At 48.0% G+C, this 15,404-nt stretch overlaps 2 protein-coding genes across 2 annotated transcripts in view; one reads left to right on the top strand and one right to left on the bottom strand.

Annotated features, from left to right (window-relative positions):
- Nucleotides 1-15,404, bottom strand: part of TNFAIP8L1 (TNF alpha induced protein 8 like 1) — a 166,871-nt gene that overhangs the window by 135,397 nt on the left and 16,070 nt on the right. The window lies entirely within an intron of this gene.
- Nucleotides 2,102-15,281, top strand: MYDGF (myeloid derived growth factor). Its single transcript, XM_080989293.1, has 6 exons — nucleotides 2,102-2,307; nucleotides 4,270-4,320; nucleotides 5,679-5,740; nucleotides 9,711-9,792; nucleotides 12,576-12,648; nucleotides 14,664-15,281. The coding sequence occupies exons 1-6, from the start codon at nucleotides 2,128-2,130 to the stop codon at nucleotides 14,741-14,743; spliced, it is 528 nt and encodes a 175-aa protein (XP_080845419.1). The 5' UTR covers nucleotides 2,102-2,127; the 3' UTR covers nucleotides 14,744-15,281.

The raw sequence follows: 15,404 nt of genomic DNA, 5'->3' as shown, positions 1-15,404 counted from the left end.
TCCCATCTCCTTGGAGGAAAAGATTGGATATACATAATGATAATCATAATAAATTATTTACACCCCGCCCATCTGACCGGGTTTCCCCAGCCACTCTGGGCGGCTCCCAACAGAATATTAAAAATATGATAAAACATCAAACATTAAAAACTTCCCTAAACAGGGCTGCCGTCAGATGTCTTCTAAAAGTCGGGTAGTCGTTTATCTCCTTGACATCTGGCGGGAGGGCGTTCCACAGGGCGGGCGCCACTACCAAGAAGGCCCTCTGCCTGGTTCCCTGCAACCTCACTTCTCACTGTGATGGAACCGCCAGAAGGCCCTCAGAGCTAGACCTCAGTGTCCGGGTTCAACGGTGGGGGTGGAGACGCTCCTTCAAGTATACTGGGCCGTTTAGGCCTTTCAAGGTCAGCACCAACACTTTGAATTGTGCTCGGAAACGTCCTGGGAGCCAGTGTAGGTCTTTCAGGACCGGTGTTATATGGTCTCGGCGGCTGCTCCCATTCGCACAGAGATAAACCAACATAAATTGTCCAAAATAGAAGCAATCATGTCTGAATTGGCTCTCGCTATCTCCAGCCTATACAGGGAGAGGAAGAAAACCAGCTGTCTTTCTGATTGCTTTCCCTGGGTAGCCAAGCTATTCCTTGAGAACACTTTACACCTCCTTATTTCAGCAGCCTTTTGTGAAAGAAGATACTGTATATATCCTTTGGTAACAAAACAGTCCATGCAACTTAATTCATTTCTCTGCCAAACGTTCCATCATTTGGAACCCTGCGAACCATTCTGGTTGCCTTATGTTTAATTTTTATTTTTAAAAATCTTTTCGTGTTTTAAAATGAAAATCTTCAAATATGGGGCAGGCAGGCATTGGGCCTAAATGTACTGTTTTCTACCACCCCTCTTCAGCCTCTAGAACAGGACAGGTAGACAAATCCAAATAAACAATCATCACTAATAATAGCTGAAGAAAATCTTACACACACGCCCAGCCCCCATACATTCAAAGTACATGGATTCCCCAGGAAACTATCTTTTGTTTTGTTTAGTCGTGTCCGACTCTTTGTGACCCCCTGGACCAGAGCACGCCAGGCACTCCTGTCGTCCACTGCCTCCTGCAGTTTGGTCAGACTCATGCTGGTAGCTTCGAGAAAACTGTCCCACCATCTCGTCCTCTGTCGTCCCCTTCTCCTTGCGCCCTCCATCTTTCCCAACATGAGGGTCTATTCCAAGGAGTCTTCTCTTCTCATGAGGTGGCCAAAGTCTTGGAGCCTCAGCTTCAGGATCTGTCCTTCCAGTGAGCACTCAGGGCTGATTTCCTTCAGAATGGAGAGGTCTGATCTTCTTGCAGTCTGTGGGACTCTCAAGAGTCTCCTCCTCCAGCACCAGAATTCAAAAGCATCCATTCTTCGGCGATCAGCCTTCTTTATGGTCCAGCTCTCACTTTCGCACATCACTACTGGGAAAACCATAGCTTTAACTATACGGACCTTTGTCGGCAAGGTGATGTCTCTGCTTTTGTTGATGCTGTCTAGGTTTGTCATCGCTTTCTCCCAAGAAGCAGGCGTCTTTTAATTTCGTGGCTGCTGTCACCATCTGCAGTGATCATGGAGCCCAAAAAAGTAAAATCTCTCACTGCCTCCATTTCTTCCCCTTCTACTTGCCAGGAGGTGATGGGACCAGTGGCCATCATCTTCGTTTTTTTGATGTTGAGCTTCAGACCATATTTTGCGCTCTCCTCTTTCACCCTCATTAAAAGGTTCTTTAATTCCTCCTCACTTTCTGCCATCAAGGTTGTGTCATCTGCATATCTGAGGTTGTTGATATTTCTTCCGGCAATCTTAATTCCGGCTAGGGAGTCATCCATCCCAGCCTTTCGCATGATGAATTCATGAGCTACAATTCCGATTGCAGAATGGAGAAGAAACGTGCTTTCTATTTGCGCTCTTGGACGTGGGGGAAAAAGACTCGGCAGCAAAGGGTTAACCATCCTTCGCCCGCTTCAAAGATGGCCGCCGGGGCATCAAGGAAAACACCAGGCGCCTGCGCAAACAACGCGAAGGACGCGGTTTGGCCCCCGCGGCTCGCCGTAGCCCCCGCCCATCCGGGTTTTTTCCCCCTCCAAAGATGGCGGCGCCCAGGTCGGTCAGAGCTCGGCGGCTTTGGAACGGTCTGGCGACGGCCGCCGCCTTCTTCCTCCTCCTCCCTCTTCTTCCCGCGGCGGAGGCCGGGGCCGAGGGGGACCAAAGCACGGCCGAGTTCGACGTGAGGCCCGGCGGAGCCGCCCACTCGTTCTCGAAGAGCCTGGTGAGAGCCGGGCGGAGGTGGCGGCCGCTGGTTGGCTGAGGCGCGCCTGACCCGGGGGACGGGGCAGCGCTCTGATTGGCTGGAGCGAAGCCCCGGGCGGGGCCTCGCGGCGGGGATTGCGGGGAGGGAGGGGCGTGTCCCTTCGCGGCACCCGTAGTTAGGGGGAAACTTTGGTTCTGTTGGGCTTGGCAACTCTCTGCCTAGATGTGTGAGCGCTTCTCATTTCTGTTTGTTAATTAATTAATTAATTAATTAATTTTTCCAAATAATATTTATTATTTTCAGTAGATAAACATAGTAAAGAAAGAAAAGATTAACAATAATAAAGACAAACAAAAAAGAAAAGAAAAAGAGAAAAAAGAAAAAAGATACATACAACATATTACCACTTAATTAATTAAAATTAAGTACCATCCATCTTCATAAACATAGTATTTGACTTCCTCGAATCTCTTCCATCCGAATTTCTTAGTAATTGTATGTAGCAGTTTCCAATATCAGTGATATTTGAAACACTAATTAATTAATTTTAAGCACAGTCTTACCAATTGTTTCGTTTTGGTGCTTGTTTATTGTTTTTATTGCATTTATTGATTGCAGTGATTTCATCTATTTTATTTTATTTATTTATTTTTATCCTTTTTTTTTTAATACCGGCAGCAACCACAAAAACACATACAACAAAAACCACAATAACACTAATAATGCAATTTAACAATTCAGCTTTGAGTACTGATATACCTATAACTACACCCTTTCAACAATATTTCCCCACCTCTCCTCCACCTACTTCCCAACACTTTCCGCCTTATCGCTTAAGTACTCCTTCCAGATTTCTTCATATTTATCCATTCTTAATTTGCGTCGATATGCAATTCGTTCGTATGTAACTAGTCTGTCCATATTGTCAACTTACTTATTTATTGCAGCAATTGCATTTTTTGCATTTACTTATTGCAGTAATTGCATTCATTTATTGCGCATATTTATTCATTTATTGCATTCATTCATTTATTACGTTTATTTATTGCAGTGAATGCATTTATTTATTGCACGTATTTGTTTACTTATTGCAGTACAGTGGTACCTCAGGTTACATACGCTTCAGGTTACATACGCTTCAGGTTACAGACTCCGCTAACCCAGAAATATTACCTCGGGTTAAGAACTTTGCTTCAGGATGAGAACAGAAATCGTGCTCTGGTGGCAGCGGGAGGCCCCATGAGCTAAAGTGGTGCTTCAGGTTAAGAACAGTTTCAGGTTAAGAACGGACCTCTGGAACGAATTAAGTACTTAAGCTGAGGTACTACTGTAATTGCATTTGTCTCCCACCTTTCCCTCCGTGGAGCTTCAAGGCGGTTCACGTGGTTCTCCTAACCCTCCTCATTTCATCCCCACAACAGCCTTGTGAGGTAGGGCTGGGCCGACAGAAGGCAGCGACTGCCCCCCCAGGTCACATCCAGAGAGCTCCATGGCTGAGTAGGGCATTTGAACCCTGGCTTCTGCCAGGCCCTAGTCCGACACTCTATAACCATTACCCCACACTGGCTCTGGGAGAGTTTTCATATTACAGTGGTACCTCGGGTTACATACACTTCAGATTACATACGCTTCAGGTTTCAGACTCCGCTAACCCAGAAATAGTGCTTCAGGTTGAGAACTTTGCTTCAGGATGAGAACAGAAATCGTGCTCCGGCGGCGCAGTGGCAGCAGCAGGAGGCCCCATTAGCTAAAGAAGTGGTGCTTCAGGTTAAGAACAGTTTCAGGTTAAGTACGGACCTCCGGAACGAATTAAGTACTTAACCCGAGGTACCACTGTATAGATTCATTATATTTTATATTCACACTTCAGTGTTCATTTTCCTCGGCTCCTCTCTCGATAACCTGTTAACCAGCGCTGTAACATGGAAGAAAGTGCTGAATGTTTTAAAGCCCTCGTTTCTGTTTCTTTCTTTCCTTCAGGGAGACTACACCTGTACCTTCACCTATGCTGCTCAAGGTGGGACCAACGAAGTGAGTTGTGTTAATCCTAAGGCCAATTTGACATAGGTTCCCCCCCCCCCCAGCTACTGCCCTTAATTCTGAAGCTGGAGCGACACTCTTCAATTCTATAAGGTGGAACAGTTAACATTCTCCTAAACTCTTATATTTGGTGTGAGGCGTTACTGCCATAGGCATTGGGAGAGGGGGAGAAATAATTTTTCCTCCCCACCCGTAGTGTATGTGTGGGGTTTTATGTCAGCGTCACATCAATAGGTTCTTCATCTGTTCATTTAATAGTCTCCAATGGTGGTGAAAGAGATTGGGGAACCCAGAGCATGGTTGATTGGGGGCGGGCTGGTGTGGAGGACTCCCTGGTCCTGAATGGGGTAATCGTGCCCCTGAAGGAGCAGGTGCGCAGCCTGGGAGTCATTTTGGACTCATAGCTGTCCATGGAGGCGCAGGTCAATTCTGTATCCAGGGCGGCTGTCTACCAGCTCCACCTGGTACGCAGGATGAGACCCTACCTGCCCGCGGACTGTCTCGCCAGAGTGGTGCATGCTCTGGTTATCTCCCGCTTGGACTACTGCCATGCGCTCTACGTGGGGCTACCTTTGAATGTGACCCGGAAACTACAACTACTACCTTTAAAGCCCTAAATGGCCTTGGCCCAGTATACCTGAAGGAGCGTTTCCACCCCCATCGTTCTGCCCAGACGCCGAGGTCCAGCGCTGAGGGCCTTCTGGCAGTTCCCTCATTGCGAGAAGGATAGCTACAGGGAACCAGGCAGAGGGCCTTCTCGGTAGTGTCGCCCGCCCTGTGGAACGCCCTCCCATCAGTTGTCAAAGAGATAAACAAACTATCTGACATTCAGAAGACATCTTAAGGCAGTCCTGTTTAGGGAAGCTTTAAATATTTATTTTATTTAGGTAAGTTTTTAATGTGTGACATCTTAGTGTATTTTTGGTCTTTGTGGAAGCCGCCCAGAGTGGCTGGGGAAACCCAGCCAGATGGGCGGGGTACAAATAATAAATTATTATTATTATTATTGGTTGAATTTGGTAGATTGCTGTGAGATTTATTTGTGTGTGAGAGGGGGTGGGAGGTTGTTGGGTCAAATTAGCCATATTGATTTGTATCAATAAACCCCAGTTGTGGGGTTTATGTTGTTGTCTTGTTGGGCTGTGTATGTAATAAAAGGGAGCCACAATGGGGTGGAGACATTCTCTTTTGTTTGTCTCCTGCTGATTTCAATTTGTTGGTTAGCTTTCCTAGTAGCGGCTGCAGTTTGCTCATGGCTAAGTTTTATCAGATAGGCAGATCTTGCTTATCTGATAGGTAAGTGCTGGCCTAAATGCTGAGATTGACTGTTACTCCTTTTCCCTTCCAAGAAATGGCAGATGAGCGTTGGGATCAGTGAAGATAACCTGCTGTTTTCCTGTTCCATCTGGAGGTGAGTAATAGTAATAATACCTTTCCCGCCCTGACCTGGCCACAGTGATCCATGCGACGGTCATCTCCAGGCTTGACTACTGTAATTCGCTCTATGTGGGGCTGCCCTTGAAGCTGTCCCAGAAACTCCAGCGGGTGCAGAATTCTGCAGCGAGGCTCCTCACGGGGTCTCTGCCACGGGAGCATATTCACCCAGTGCTTTTCCAGCTGCACTGGCTCCCGGTGGAGTACAGGGTCAGATTTAAGGTGCTGCTTTTGACCTTTAAAGCCCTTCACGGCCTAGGACCCTCGTACCTACGGGACCACCTCTCCCGGTATGCCCCACGGAGAGCCTCAAGGTCCATAAATAGCAACACCCTAGAGGTCCCAGGCCCTAAGAAGGTCAGATTAGCTTCAACCAGAGCTAGGGCCTTTTCAACTCTGGCTGCCACCTGGTGGAACGCTCTGCCTCATGGGACCAGGGCCCTGCAGGATCTGATTTCTTTCCGCAGGGCCTGTAAGACAGAGTTGTTCTGCCTGGCCTTTGGCTTGGAGCCAATTTGATTCCCTCCCCCTCTTTCTTTTCTTCGTTTCCTCCTCCTCCTGCGATGAGGCTACATTTTAATATTTTAATGTTTCATTATTTTAATGTTGTATTTTAATTTTGTTTTTAAGTTGTAATCATTCAACTTGTTTTTATTATTGCTTGTAAGCCGCTCTGAGCCTGGCCTTGGCTGGGGAGGGCGGGGTATAAATAAAAATTATTATTATTATTATTATTATTATTATTATTATTTATACCCCGCCCTCCCCGGCCTGAGCCGGGCTCAGGGCGGCTAACACCAGTAAAATTACAATTAAAACATATTAAGAAAAAAACCAATTTAAAATACAGGTTAAAATACAATGTAAAATGCAGCCTCATTTTAAAAGTAGCCCATAGATCAAAACCCTAAAGTGAGGGAAACATAAGGGTCAGACGGAGTCCAAACCAAAGGCCAGGCGGAACAGCTCTGTCTTGCAGGCCCTGCGGAAAGATGTCAAGTCCCACAGGGCCCTAGTCTCTTGTGACAGAACGTTCCACCAAGTCGGGGCCAGTACTGGAAAGGCCCTGGCCCTAGTTGAGGCCAATCGAACCACCTTGAGGCTCAGGACCTCCAAAGTGTTGTCATTTGTGGACCTTATGGTCCTCCGCGGGGCATACCAGGAGTTCTCAAACCAAGACGCTATTTCCGGTTTTGCGGAGTTCGTAAAGTGAATCATTTGTAAACAGAAATGTTCTTAAACCAAGGTACCACTGTACTGTATAAGTACCCAGGGTGCACAGGACAACTCTATACCTTCTCGCTGCTTTCAGATACCAACCTTGCAGCAACATGCAGTGTTGCCAGATTCTGCACAGCAGCGCTCAAAATTCGTCAGACGATGATGACCTGTGCCTCAAACTAGATTTAAGGAGCACTCGCATCAGAGTGCTCTGTAGACTGATAGCTGTAGTCTTGTATATACTAACCTCTTACGCTCTGCCACATCTGTCTAATGTTCCTAACCCTTCTTTTAGACTGCCCTAGCTTCTTTTAGATTTTTACAAACTAATAATTTTTCAGATTTTAAATGACTGTACCCCCCCTTTTGGGACGCGGGTGGCGCTGTGGGTTAAACCACAGAGCCTAGGACTTGCCGATCAGAAGGTCAGTGGTTTGAATCCCCGTGACGGGGTTGCTCGGTCCCAGCTCCTGCCAACCTAGCAGTTCGAAAGCACGTCAGAGTGCAAGTAGATAAATAGGTACCGCTCCGGCGGGAAGGTAAACAGTGTTTCCGTGCTCTGCTCTGGTTCTCCAGAAGCGGCTTAGTCATGCTGGCCACATACCCGGAAGCTGTACGCCGGCTCCCTCGGCCAATAAAGCGAGATGAGCGCCGCAACCCCAGAGTCGGTCACGACTGGACCTAATGGTCAGGGGTCCCTTTACCTTTACCTTTTTAGCCCCCCTTTATGCTGGTCTATGACCATAATAAAGATTTGGTTTGGTTTGGTTTGGTTTGTATAGGGCAGGCACATCCAACTTCCAAGAGACTTCGATCTACTCTCACTATAAAAAAAACTGGCAGTGATCTACCCATTGGATTGACCAAAGTTGTTGAGCTTCTTGGGGGAGGATCAGCCACAGTTGTTGAGCTTTTTTTGGACATTGACCTGTTGGACATCCTTGGGATAGGAGAAGTGTTGGGATGGGCTTACAAACCCCAGTGGAGCTGGCTACGTAGAGACTGTGTCACACGTTCTCCTGTCTTGTTCCCTATACAGTGGTGCTCCGCAAGACGAATGCCTCGCAAGACGGAAAACCCGCTAGACGAAAGGGTTTTCCGTTTTGGAGGTGCTTCGCAAAATGTATTTCCTATGGGCTTGCTTCGCAAGACAAAAATGTCTTGCGAGTTCCTGCGGGTTTTTTTTCCTTTCCCCCCCTTTTCCCCAAGCCGCTTATCAGCTGATCCCTTAAGCCACTAAGCCGCTTATCAGCTGATCCGCTAAGCCGCTAAACCGCTTATCAGCTGATCCGCTAAGCCCGCTAAGCCGCTAATAGTGCTAATCCGCTAAACCGCTAATGGGCTGGCTTCGCAAGACGAAAAAACCACAAGACGAAGAGACTCGCGGAACGGATTCTTTTCGTCTTGCGAGGCACCACTGTATAAAGATCTCAGGGACGAGACCATCATGCCACTCCTATCTGCCATCCCGGGCTGCTCCTGTGAAGCCAAATTGTTCTCCCTCCTAGCTGACCAGAACAGCTCGACAACAGAGAAGGTTGCTAAATTTATCGAGAGAGCAATGAGACTGAGAGCTGCCATCTGAATGACATCAGTGTCGTCACTCGAATTTCTCGCTTAGGATCTTATCATTATAATCATTATGTTTTATTATTAGTATTTTATTATATCTGCCAAGTTTTAAGTACTGAGAGTATTAACTTATCTGCATCTGGTTATTATTATCTTTCTCCTGTCCTGACCATTTATATTTATAATCTTTCAATTTGGCTGGTCTATTTACTTAACCGACCTGGAACAATTTACGAGAAAAGGCCGCCGCCTATGGGACAGAGGGTCATTGATGAATGATAATCCAGCTTTTACCTAGGGTTTTCATAGGCCATAAGATTATACAGTAACTATATTTGTAATGTATTTTTGTCGGTGTTTGTCCTTTGATGCTATGGCCTGTTGGCTACGCAAATAAAGTCTTTGTTGCTGTTGCCCCGCCCTGTAGATTGCATCACTTTTTCTCTGCTTCACAACTGTCCGTGGATCGCAGGGCAAAAGTCTGCGGAGGTTGGGACTGTGGCGGGTTCTAAATCACACGAATACCTCTTCGACTACGGTGGGCTCCCTGCCGTGCATGTTCAGTGTGGGGAGGGCTGTGAGGCCAGAGCCTGTTGGCTGCGCAGCAAAGATGACAAGGCCAACAAGCACTGCTCTTCCCCTCCCCTAGTTTAAGCACCTGAACATCTCCTCTTAATCACCCAGCCTGACATCTTTGCATAAGTAAAGGACCCCTGGATGGTTAAGTCTAGTCAAAGGCAACTGTGGGGTTGCAACGCTCATCTAGCTTTCAGGCCGAGGGAGCCGGCATTTGTCGACAGACAGCTTTCCGGGTCATGTGGCCAGCAGGACTAAACTGCTTCTGGTGCAACGGGACACTGTGACGGAAACCATAGTGCACGGAAATGCTGTTTACCTTCCTGCCGCAGTGGTACCTATTTATCTACTTGCACTGGTGTGCTTTCAAACTGCTAAGGTTGGCAGGAGCTGGGACAGAGCAACGGGAGCTCACCCCGTCGCGGGGATTCGAACCACCGACCTTCTGACTGGCAAGCCCAAGAGACTCTGTTGTTTAGACCACAGCGCCACCCGCGTCCCTACATATAACCCGCATACAACCTCTTCCTCTCTTAATGCTGTGGCTTTACATTTTGTCCTTTCCTTTCACGTCCAAGGCCTCAAGGGAAGTCTTACCTCTTCTTCACCCAGTTTAAAGGCGAGGTCAAAGGAGCGAAGATCGAGTATGGCATGGCCTACGTAAGTCTTTTCTGTTTCTAGGGTGGGGGGGGGGGGCTGGCCAAAGGTCTCCTGTTTGATCCCTGGCATCTCCACGTAGAAACAGCCCTGTCTAAATTTCATTGTGTTTATTTATTTATTTATTTGTTTGTATGCTGCTGCATCATAGAAAAATACAAATAAAAACATATCAAAAGTGTTTACAGCAATAAAACCACACAATAGAAACCATAACAATATTAAAAACAGACACCAATTGTTCTTAGTTATTGAATACAGTTATTCAATTGTATTCTTTTTTAATTAATTAATTAAACATAATTATTACAAAATATAAGCAAAATATTGCAAATACATACATAAAGGTAAAGGTAGAGGGACCCCTGACTATTAGGTCCAGTCGAGAGTTTACAAGGAGATGGTAAATACTATCTTTCATTGCCATCCTTCCTTTCCTGTTTATGAGCTCCGGGATTTGCTAAATGCATTCTGCATTCCTCCTTGATTCCTGTTTTATTTACCTGGACATGTAAAGGTAAAGGTAAAGGGACCCCTGACCATTAGGTCCAGTCGTGACTGACTCTGGGGTTGCGGCGCTCATCTCGCTTTACTGGTCGAGGGAGCCGGCATACAGCTTCCGGGTCATGTGGCCAGCAGGACTGAGCCGCTTCTGGTGAACCAGAGCAGCGCACGGAAACGCTGTTTACCTTCCCGCCGGAGCGGTACCTATTTATCTACTTGCACTTTGACGTGCCTTCGAACTGCTAGGTTGGCAGGAGCAGGGACCGAGCAACGGGAGCTCACCCCGGCACGGGGATTCGAACCGCCAACCTCCTGATCGGCAAGTCCTAGGCTCTGTGGTTTAACCCACAGCGCCACCTGCGTCCCTAAATACATACATACATATATATATATTTCAGATGAGCACACACATATATCTAAAAAGAACAAAAGAGAAAAAAGAAGAAAAGAAAAAAAGAAGAAAAGCTGGAAGAATTTCTTCCAAATTCTACAAATATCTCAATATGAAAATAATTGTATTCTTAATGGCCTTCATAGGTCTGGTAGGCTAGTAAAGGTATCATCAGGCATTTGAAAGTTGGCACAGGAGGCGCCTGCTGAATCTCTTTTGGCAGGGAGTTCCACAGGATTGGGGTGACTCTTGCTATTATCAGATGAGCCTCCCCCACCCCTGTAGTGATCGAGTTGGGTTATCGGGGTTTGGGCAGTCCCTGGACCTAAGTTGTGCAGGGATTAGTAGATTAGCCCTGAATGGGGTAATTGTGCCCCTGAAAGACCAGGTGCACAGCCTGGGAGTCATTTTGGACTCACAGCTGTCCAAAATTGCAGGTCAATTCTGCATCCAGGGCAGCTGTCTACCATCTGGTACGCAGGATGAGACCCTCGCTGCCCTCAGACTGTCTTGCCAGAGTGGTGCATGCTCTTGTTATCTCCCGCTTGGACTACTGCCATGTGCTCTGAATGCGGCAGCTAAACTGGTGACCGGAAGCGGCCACCGAGACAATATAACACTGGTCCTAAAAGACCTACGTTGGCTCTCAGTACATTTCTGGGCACAATTCAAACCTTTCAAGCCCTAAACAGCTTTGGCCCAGTATACCTGAAGGAGCGTCTCCACCCCCATTGTTCTGCCCGGACACTGAGGTCCAGCTCCGAGGGCCTTCTGGCGGTTCCCTCATTGCGAGAAGCAAAGTTACAGGCAGGCAGGGAACCAGGCAGAGGGCCTTCTCGGTGGTGGCGCCCGCCCTGTGGAACACCCTCCCATCAGATATCAAGGAAATAAACAACTACCTGACTTTTAGAAGACATCTGAAGGCAGCCCTGTTTAGGGAAGCTTTTAATGTTGCATGTTTTATTGTGCTTTTAATATTCTGTTGGGAGTTGCCCAGGGTGGCTGGGGAAACTGAGCCAGATGGGTAGGCTATAAATAATAAATTATTACTATTATTACAACAGACTTGAACCTGGCTTGGTAGTAAGGGGGAAGCCACTTTAGGCTACAGTGGTGCCTCGCAAGACAAAAAGAATCCGTTCCACGAGTCTCTTCGTCTTGCGGGTTTTTTCGTCTTGCGAAGCAAGCCCATTAGCGGTTTAGCGGATTAGCGCTACAGTATTAGCGGGCTTAGCGGATCAGCTGATAAGCGGCTTAGCGATCAGCTGTTAAGCGGCTTAAGGATCAGCTGATAAGCGGCTTAACGATCAGCTGATAAGTGGCTTAGCGATCAGCTGTTAAGCGGCTTAGCCGATCAGCTGATAAGCGGTTTAGCGGCTTGGGAAAAAGGGGGGGGGAAAGGAAAAAAACCCCGCAGGAACTCGCAAGACATTTTCGTCTTGCAAAGCAAGCACATAGGAAATTCGTTTTGCGAAGCACCTCCAAAACGGAAAACCCTTTCGTCTAGCGGGTTTTCCGTCTTGCGAGGCATTCGTCTTGCGGGGCACCACTGTACTGAGAAAAGCAACTAACAAATAAGGAAGCAAAGACCTTCAGGTCCTTCTGCCAGTCAGGTCCTTCTGCCAGTCAGGTCCTTCTGCCAAACATTGCTTGACTACAACTCCACTGGCCAAGGCTTGCTTGGGATGATAAGAATTGGAGTCTCAAAAAACCTGGCGGTCCAAAGGGTTCCTTCCCCAAACTTGGTGTTGATGGCATTGGGCTTGGATAGACCCAGCGCCCTGAATCAGTGGAAAGCAGATGTCTGCGTTCCTGTGACAACTAGTTTGAGCAGCAGGCGGGAGAGAAATTTTTGGACATGCCCGTCTCAGTACCTTCTGTCTTGTTGCAGTCCACAGCTGCGGTTGGAGGGCACAGTGACGTTCCCTTAAAGGAGGAGGAATTCCAGGTGACCGAAACGGCAGGTGAGTAGCAGTGGGAGGAGCTGATGACACTACTTCGGGGGTACAGAGGGCTGCTTGTGGCGGACAAAGCCTCCAGAGCGTTCGTGGCAGGAGCTCAGCACCACATGTGGTAGAAGATACCTTCCCTTTCCTTACATTTCCAACACTCATTGGTTTTTGTCTTGCACATTTTAGCTAGTTTAAAGGTAAAGGTAAAGGGACCCCTGACCATTAGGTCCAGTCGTGGCCGACGTTGCGGTGCTCATCTCGCTTTACTGGCCGAGGGAGCCAGCGTACAGCTTCCGGGTCATGTGGCCAGCATGACTGAGCCGCTTCTGGCGAACCAGAGCAGCGCACGGAAACACTGTTTACCTTCCTGCCAGAGCGGTACCTATTTATCTACTTGCACTTTGACGTGCTTTCGAACTGCTAGGTTGGCAGGAGCTGGGACCGAGCAATGGAGCTCACCCCGTCGCAGGGATTCGAACCGCCAACCTTCTGATCGGCAAGTCCTAGGCTCTGTGGTTTAACCCACAGCGCCACCCGCGTCCCTTTTTAGCCAGTTTAGCTGGTGTTAAATACCATCTGTAATCATTTTCACAAGTTTCTTTTAAGTGCACTGCATGCAGTAAAATCGATACCTTCCTTCCATAACCTTTCCCAGGATTCTAACTGAATATTATATCCAAAATCTTTAGTCCATTGTCTCATCACCCAATTCAAAGCTCAGTAGGTGGTTTTGGGGTTGCATCCTAAACTGCTTCCCTGGAGTGGAGTAAGGATTTTTAAATATTTTTTTAGAGTCAGACTGCATATCATCATGAGCTCACTGGAGCAAAGTGGGATATCAATGCAATTTGCATGCATGCATCTATCTATCTATCTATCTATCTATCTATCTATCAATCAATCTATCAATCAAGCTTCCATGTTTGGTGGCAGTGTACCGGTTGCAAGGGATGTGCCGGAGAAGGCTGTTGCTTCCGACCTTTCGCATGTATGGGGAACGGGAGCTTAACCGTCACATCTGTGGCTCCTAGGCAGTGGCCGGTTTTCTGAAGCTTGTTCTGTAGCTCAGATAACGTACGCTGGCTCTGTCCTCTTGTGGGCAAATTGCTTACTGGGACTGTGTTGTTGTTTAGTCGTTTAGTCGTGTCCGACTCTTCGTGCCCCCCTGGACCAGAGCACGCCAGGAACTCCTCCCGCAGTTTGGTCAAACTCATGCTGGTAGCTTCGAGAACACTAGCCAACCATCTCGTCCTCTGTCGTCCCCTTCTCCTTGTGCCCTCTATCTTTCCCAACATCAAGGTATTTTCCAGGGAGTCTTCTCTTCTCATGAGGTGGCCAAAGTCTTGGAGCCTCAGCTTCAGGATCTGTCCTTCCAGTGAGCACTCAGGGCTGATTTCCTTCAGAACAGTGAGGTTTGATCTTCTTGCAGTCCATGGGACTTTCAAGAGACTAGTAAAGGTAAAGGGACCCCTGACCATTAGGTCCAGTCGCGGACGACTCTGGGGTTGCGGCGCTCATCTCGCTTTACTGGCCGAGGGAGCCGGCGTACAGCTTCCGGGTCATGTGGCCAGCATGACTGAGCCGCTTCTGGCGAACTAGAGCAGCGCACGGAAACACTGTTTACCTTCCTGCCAGAGTGGTACCTATTTATCTACTTGCACTTTGACGTGCTTTCGAACTGCTAGGTGGGCAGGAGCTGGGACCGAGCAACGGGAGCTCACCCCGTCACGGGGATTTGAACCGCTGACCTTCTGATCGGCAAGCCCTAGGCTCTGTGGTTTAACCCACAGCGCCCCCCGCGTCCCTCTCAAGAGACTGCTTGTGGGCAAATTGGTTACCTGTGCCCCTTTGGTCTGAGAACAAATCATGTCTCCACAGCGCCACCTGCGTGATCCTACACGACGGATGGCCATCCAACCTCTGTTTAAAAAGGAGAGACTGTTCCGCTGTTGAACAGCTGTGATCCTGCCTTTCCTTGTGTTTTCTGCCCTTCTGTTCACCCTGCTGTCGTCTTCTCCCCTTTGCAGTGTCTCACAAGGAAGGTAAATTCCGCTCAGAACTCTCCAAGCTGCTGATCGTCGCCAAAACGGCCCACGACGAGCTGTGAATCGCCGAGATCCCATGCCTGTTAGAAGGTGCTGTGCTTTGCCGGGGACATTGCAAGCGGATCTTCTGGCCGACTCTTGCAGGGGTGGGGACCTCCTGTGCGACGCTGGAGTAGGAATTGGGGGAAGCATTTGCAAAACTGCACAGTGCTTCGGCACCACAAACCCTGAAAGCTCCTCTTGAGATGTTTCTGGTGTTCTGCTTTGGAATACGAATTGTCACCGGCGGTGCGGGGAATAAATGTGGGGCGCCGTTTATCATCCTAGCAATCTTCGTTTCCAGTCTGATGGTGCATCACCAGATCTGGGAGAGACCAGCGGCAGCTGTCACAGAGAGACTGCGTCCGAAAACCATCACAGAAGTTTCGATTCCTCTGATCATTTTTCATCCAGAAAGGACCAAATAAATACACCGGCGCATTCCCCCCCCTTCTCTCCCCCCTCCGTAATCCAGCTTAATAACCACAACAGAAGCCCACCTTCTCTCTTCCTTGGTGAAAAAGGGCAATAGTTCGAATAAATCAGAATATATATATCTTACAGTTTGTCTCTGTTAGTGTCTTTGCTGCTGCTGCTGCTGCGTCCATATCCTGTGCGCTAATAAAAATCGGTGTGCAAGTCTCGTCTATGTTGCTCTCAAGAGCAGGGGTCAGCAGACTTTTT

This window comes from Podarcis pityusensis (assembly GCF_964106645.2).
Source record: "Podarcis pityusensis genome assembly, chromosome: 18".
In the NCBI taxonomy this organism is placed as follows: Eukaryota; Metazoa; Chordata; class Lepidosauria; order Squamata; family Lacertidae; genus Podarcis; species Podarcis pityusensis.
The sequence above is the reverse complement of the archived record's forward strand: the minus strand, read 5'-3'. Positions and strand labels throughout refer to the sequence as shown.

Bases quoted from the DNA above. Each gene is read 5' to 3' on its own strand.
- MYDGF (XM_080989293.1), top strand. From the start codon at position 2,128: ATGGCGGCGCCCAGGTCGGTCAGAGCTCGGCGGCTTTGGAACGGTCTG. The intron at 9,793-12,575 runs GTAAGTCTTTTC...GTCTTGTTGCAG, and splicing joins TCGAGTATGGCATGGCCTAC to TCCACAGCTGCGGTTGGAGG. The intron at 12,649-14,663 runs GTGAGTAGCAGT...TCCCCTTTGCAG, and splicing joins CCAGGTGACCGAAACGGCAG to TGTCTCACAAGGAAGGTAAA.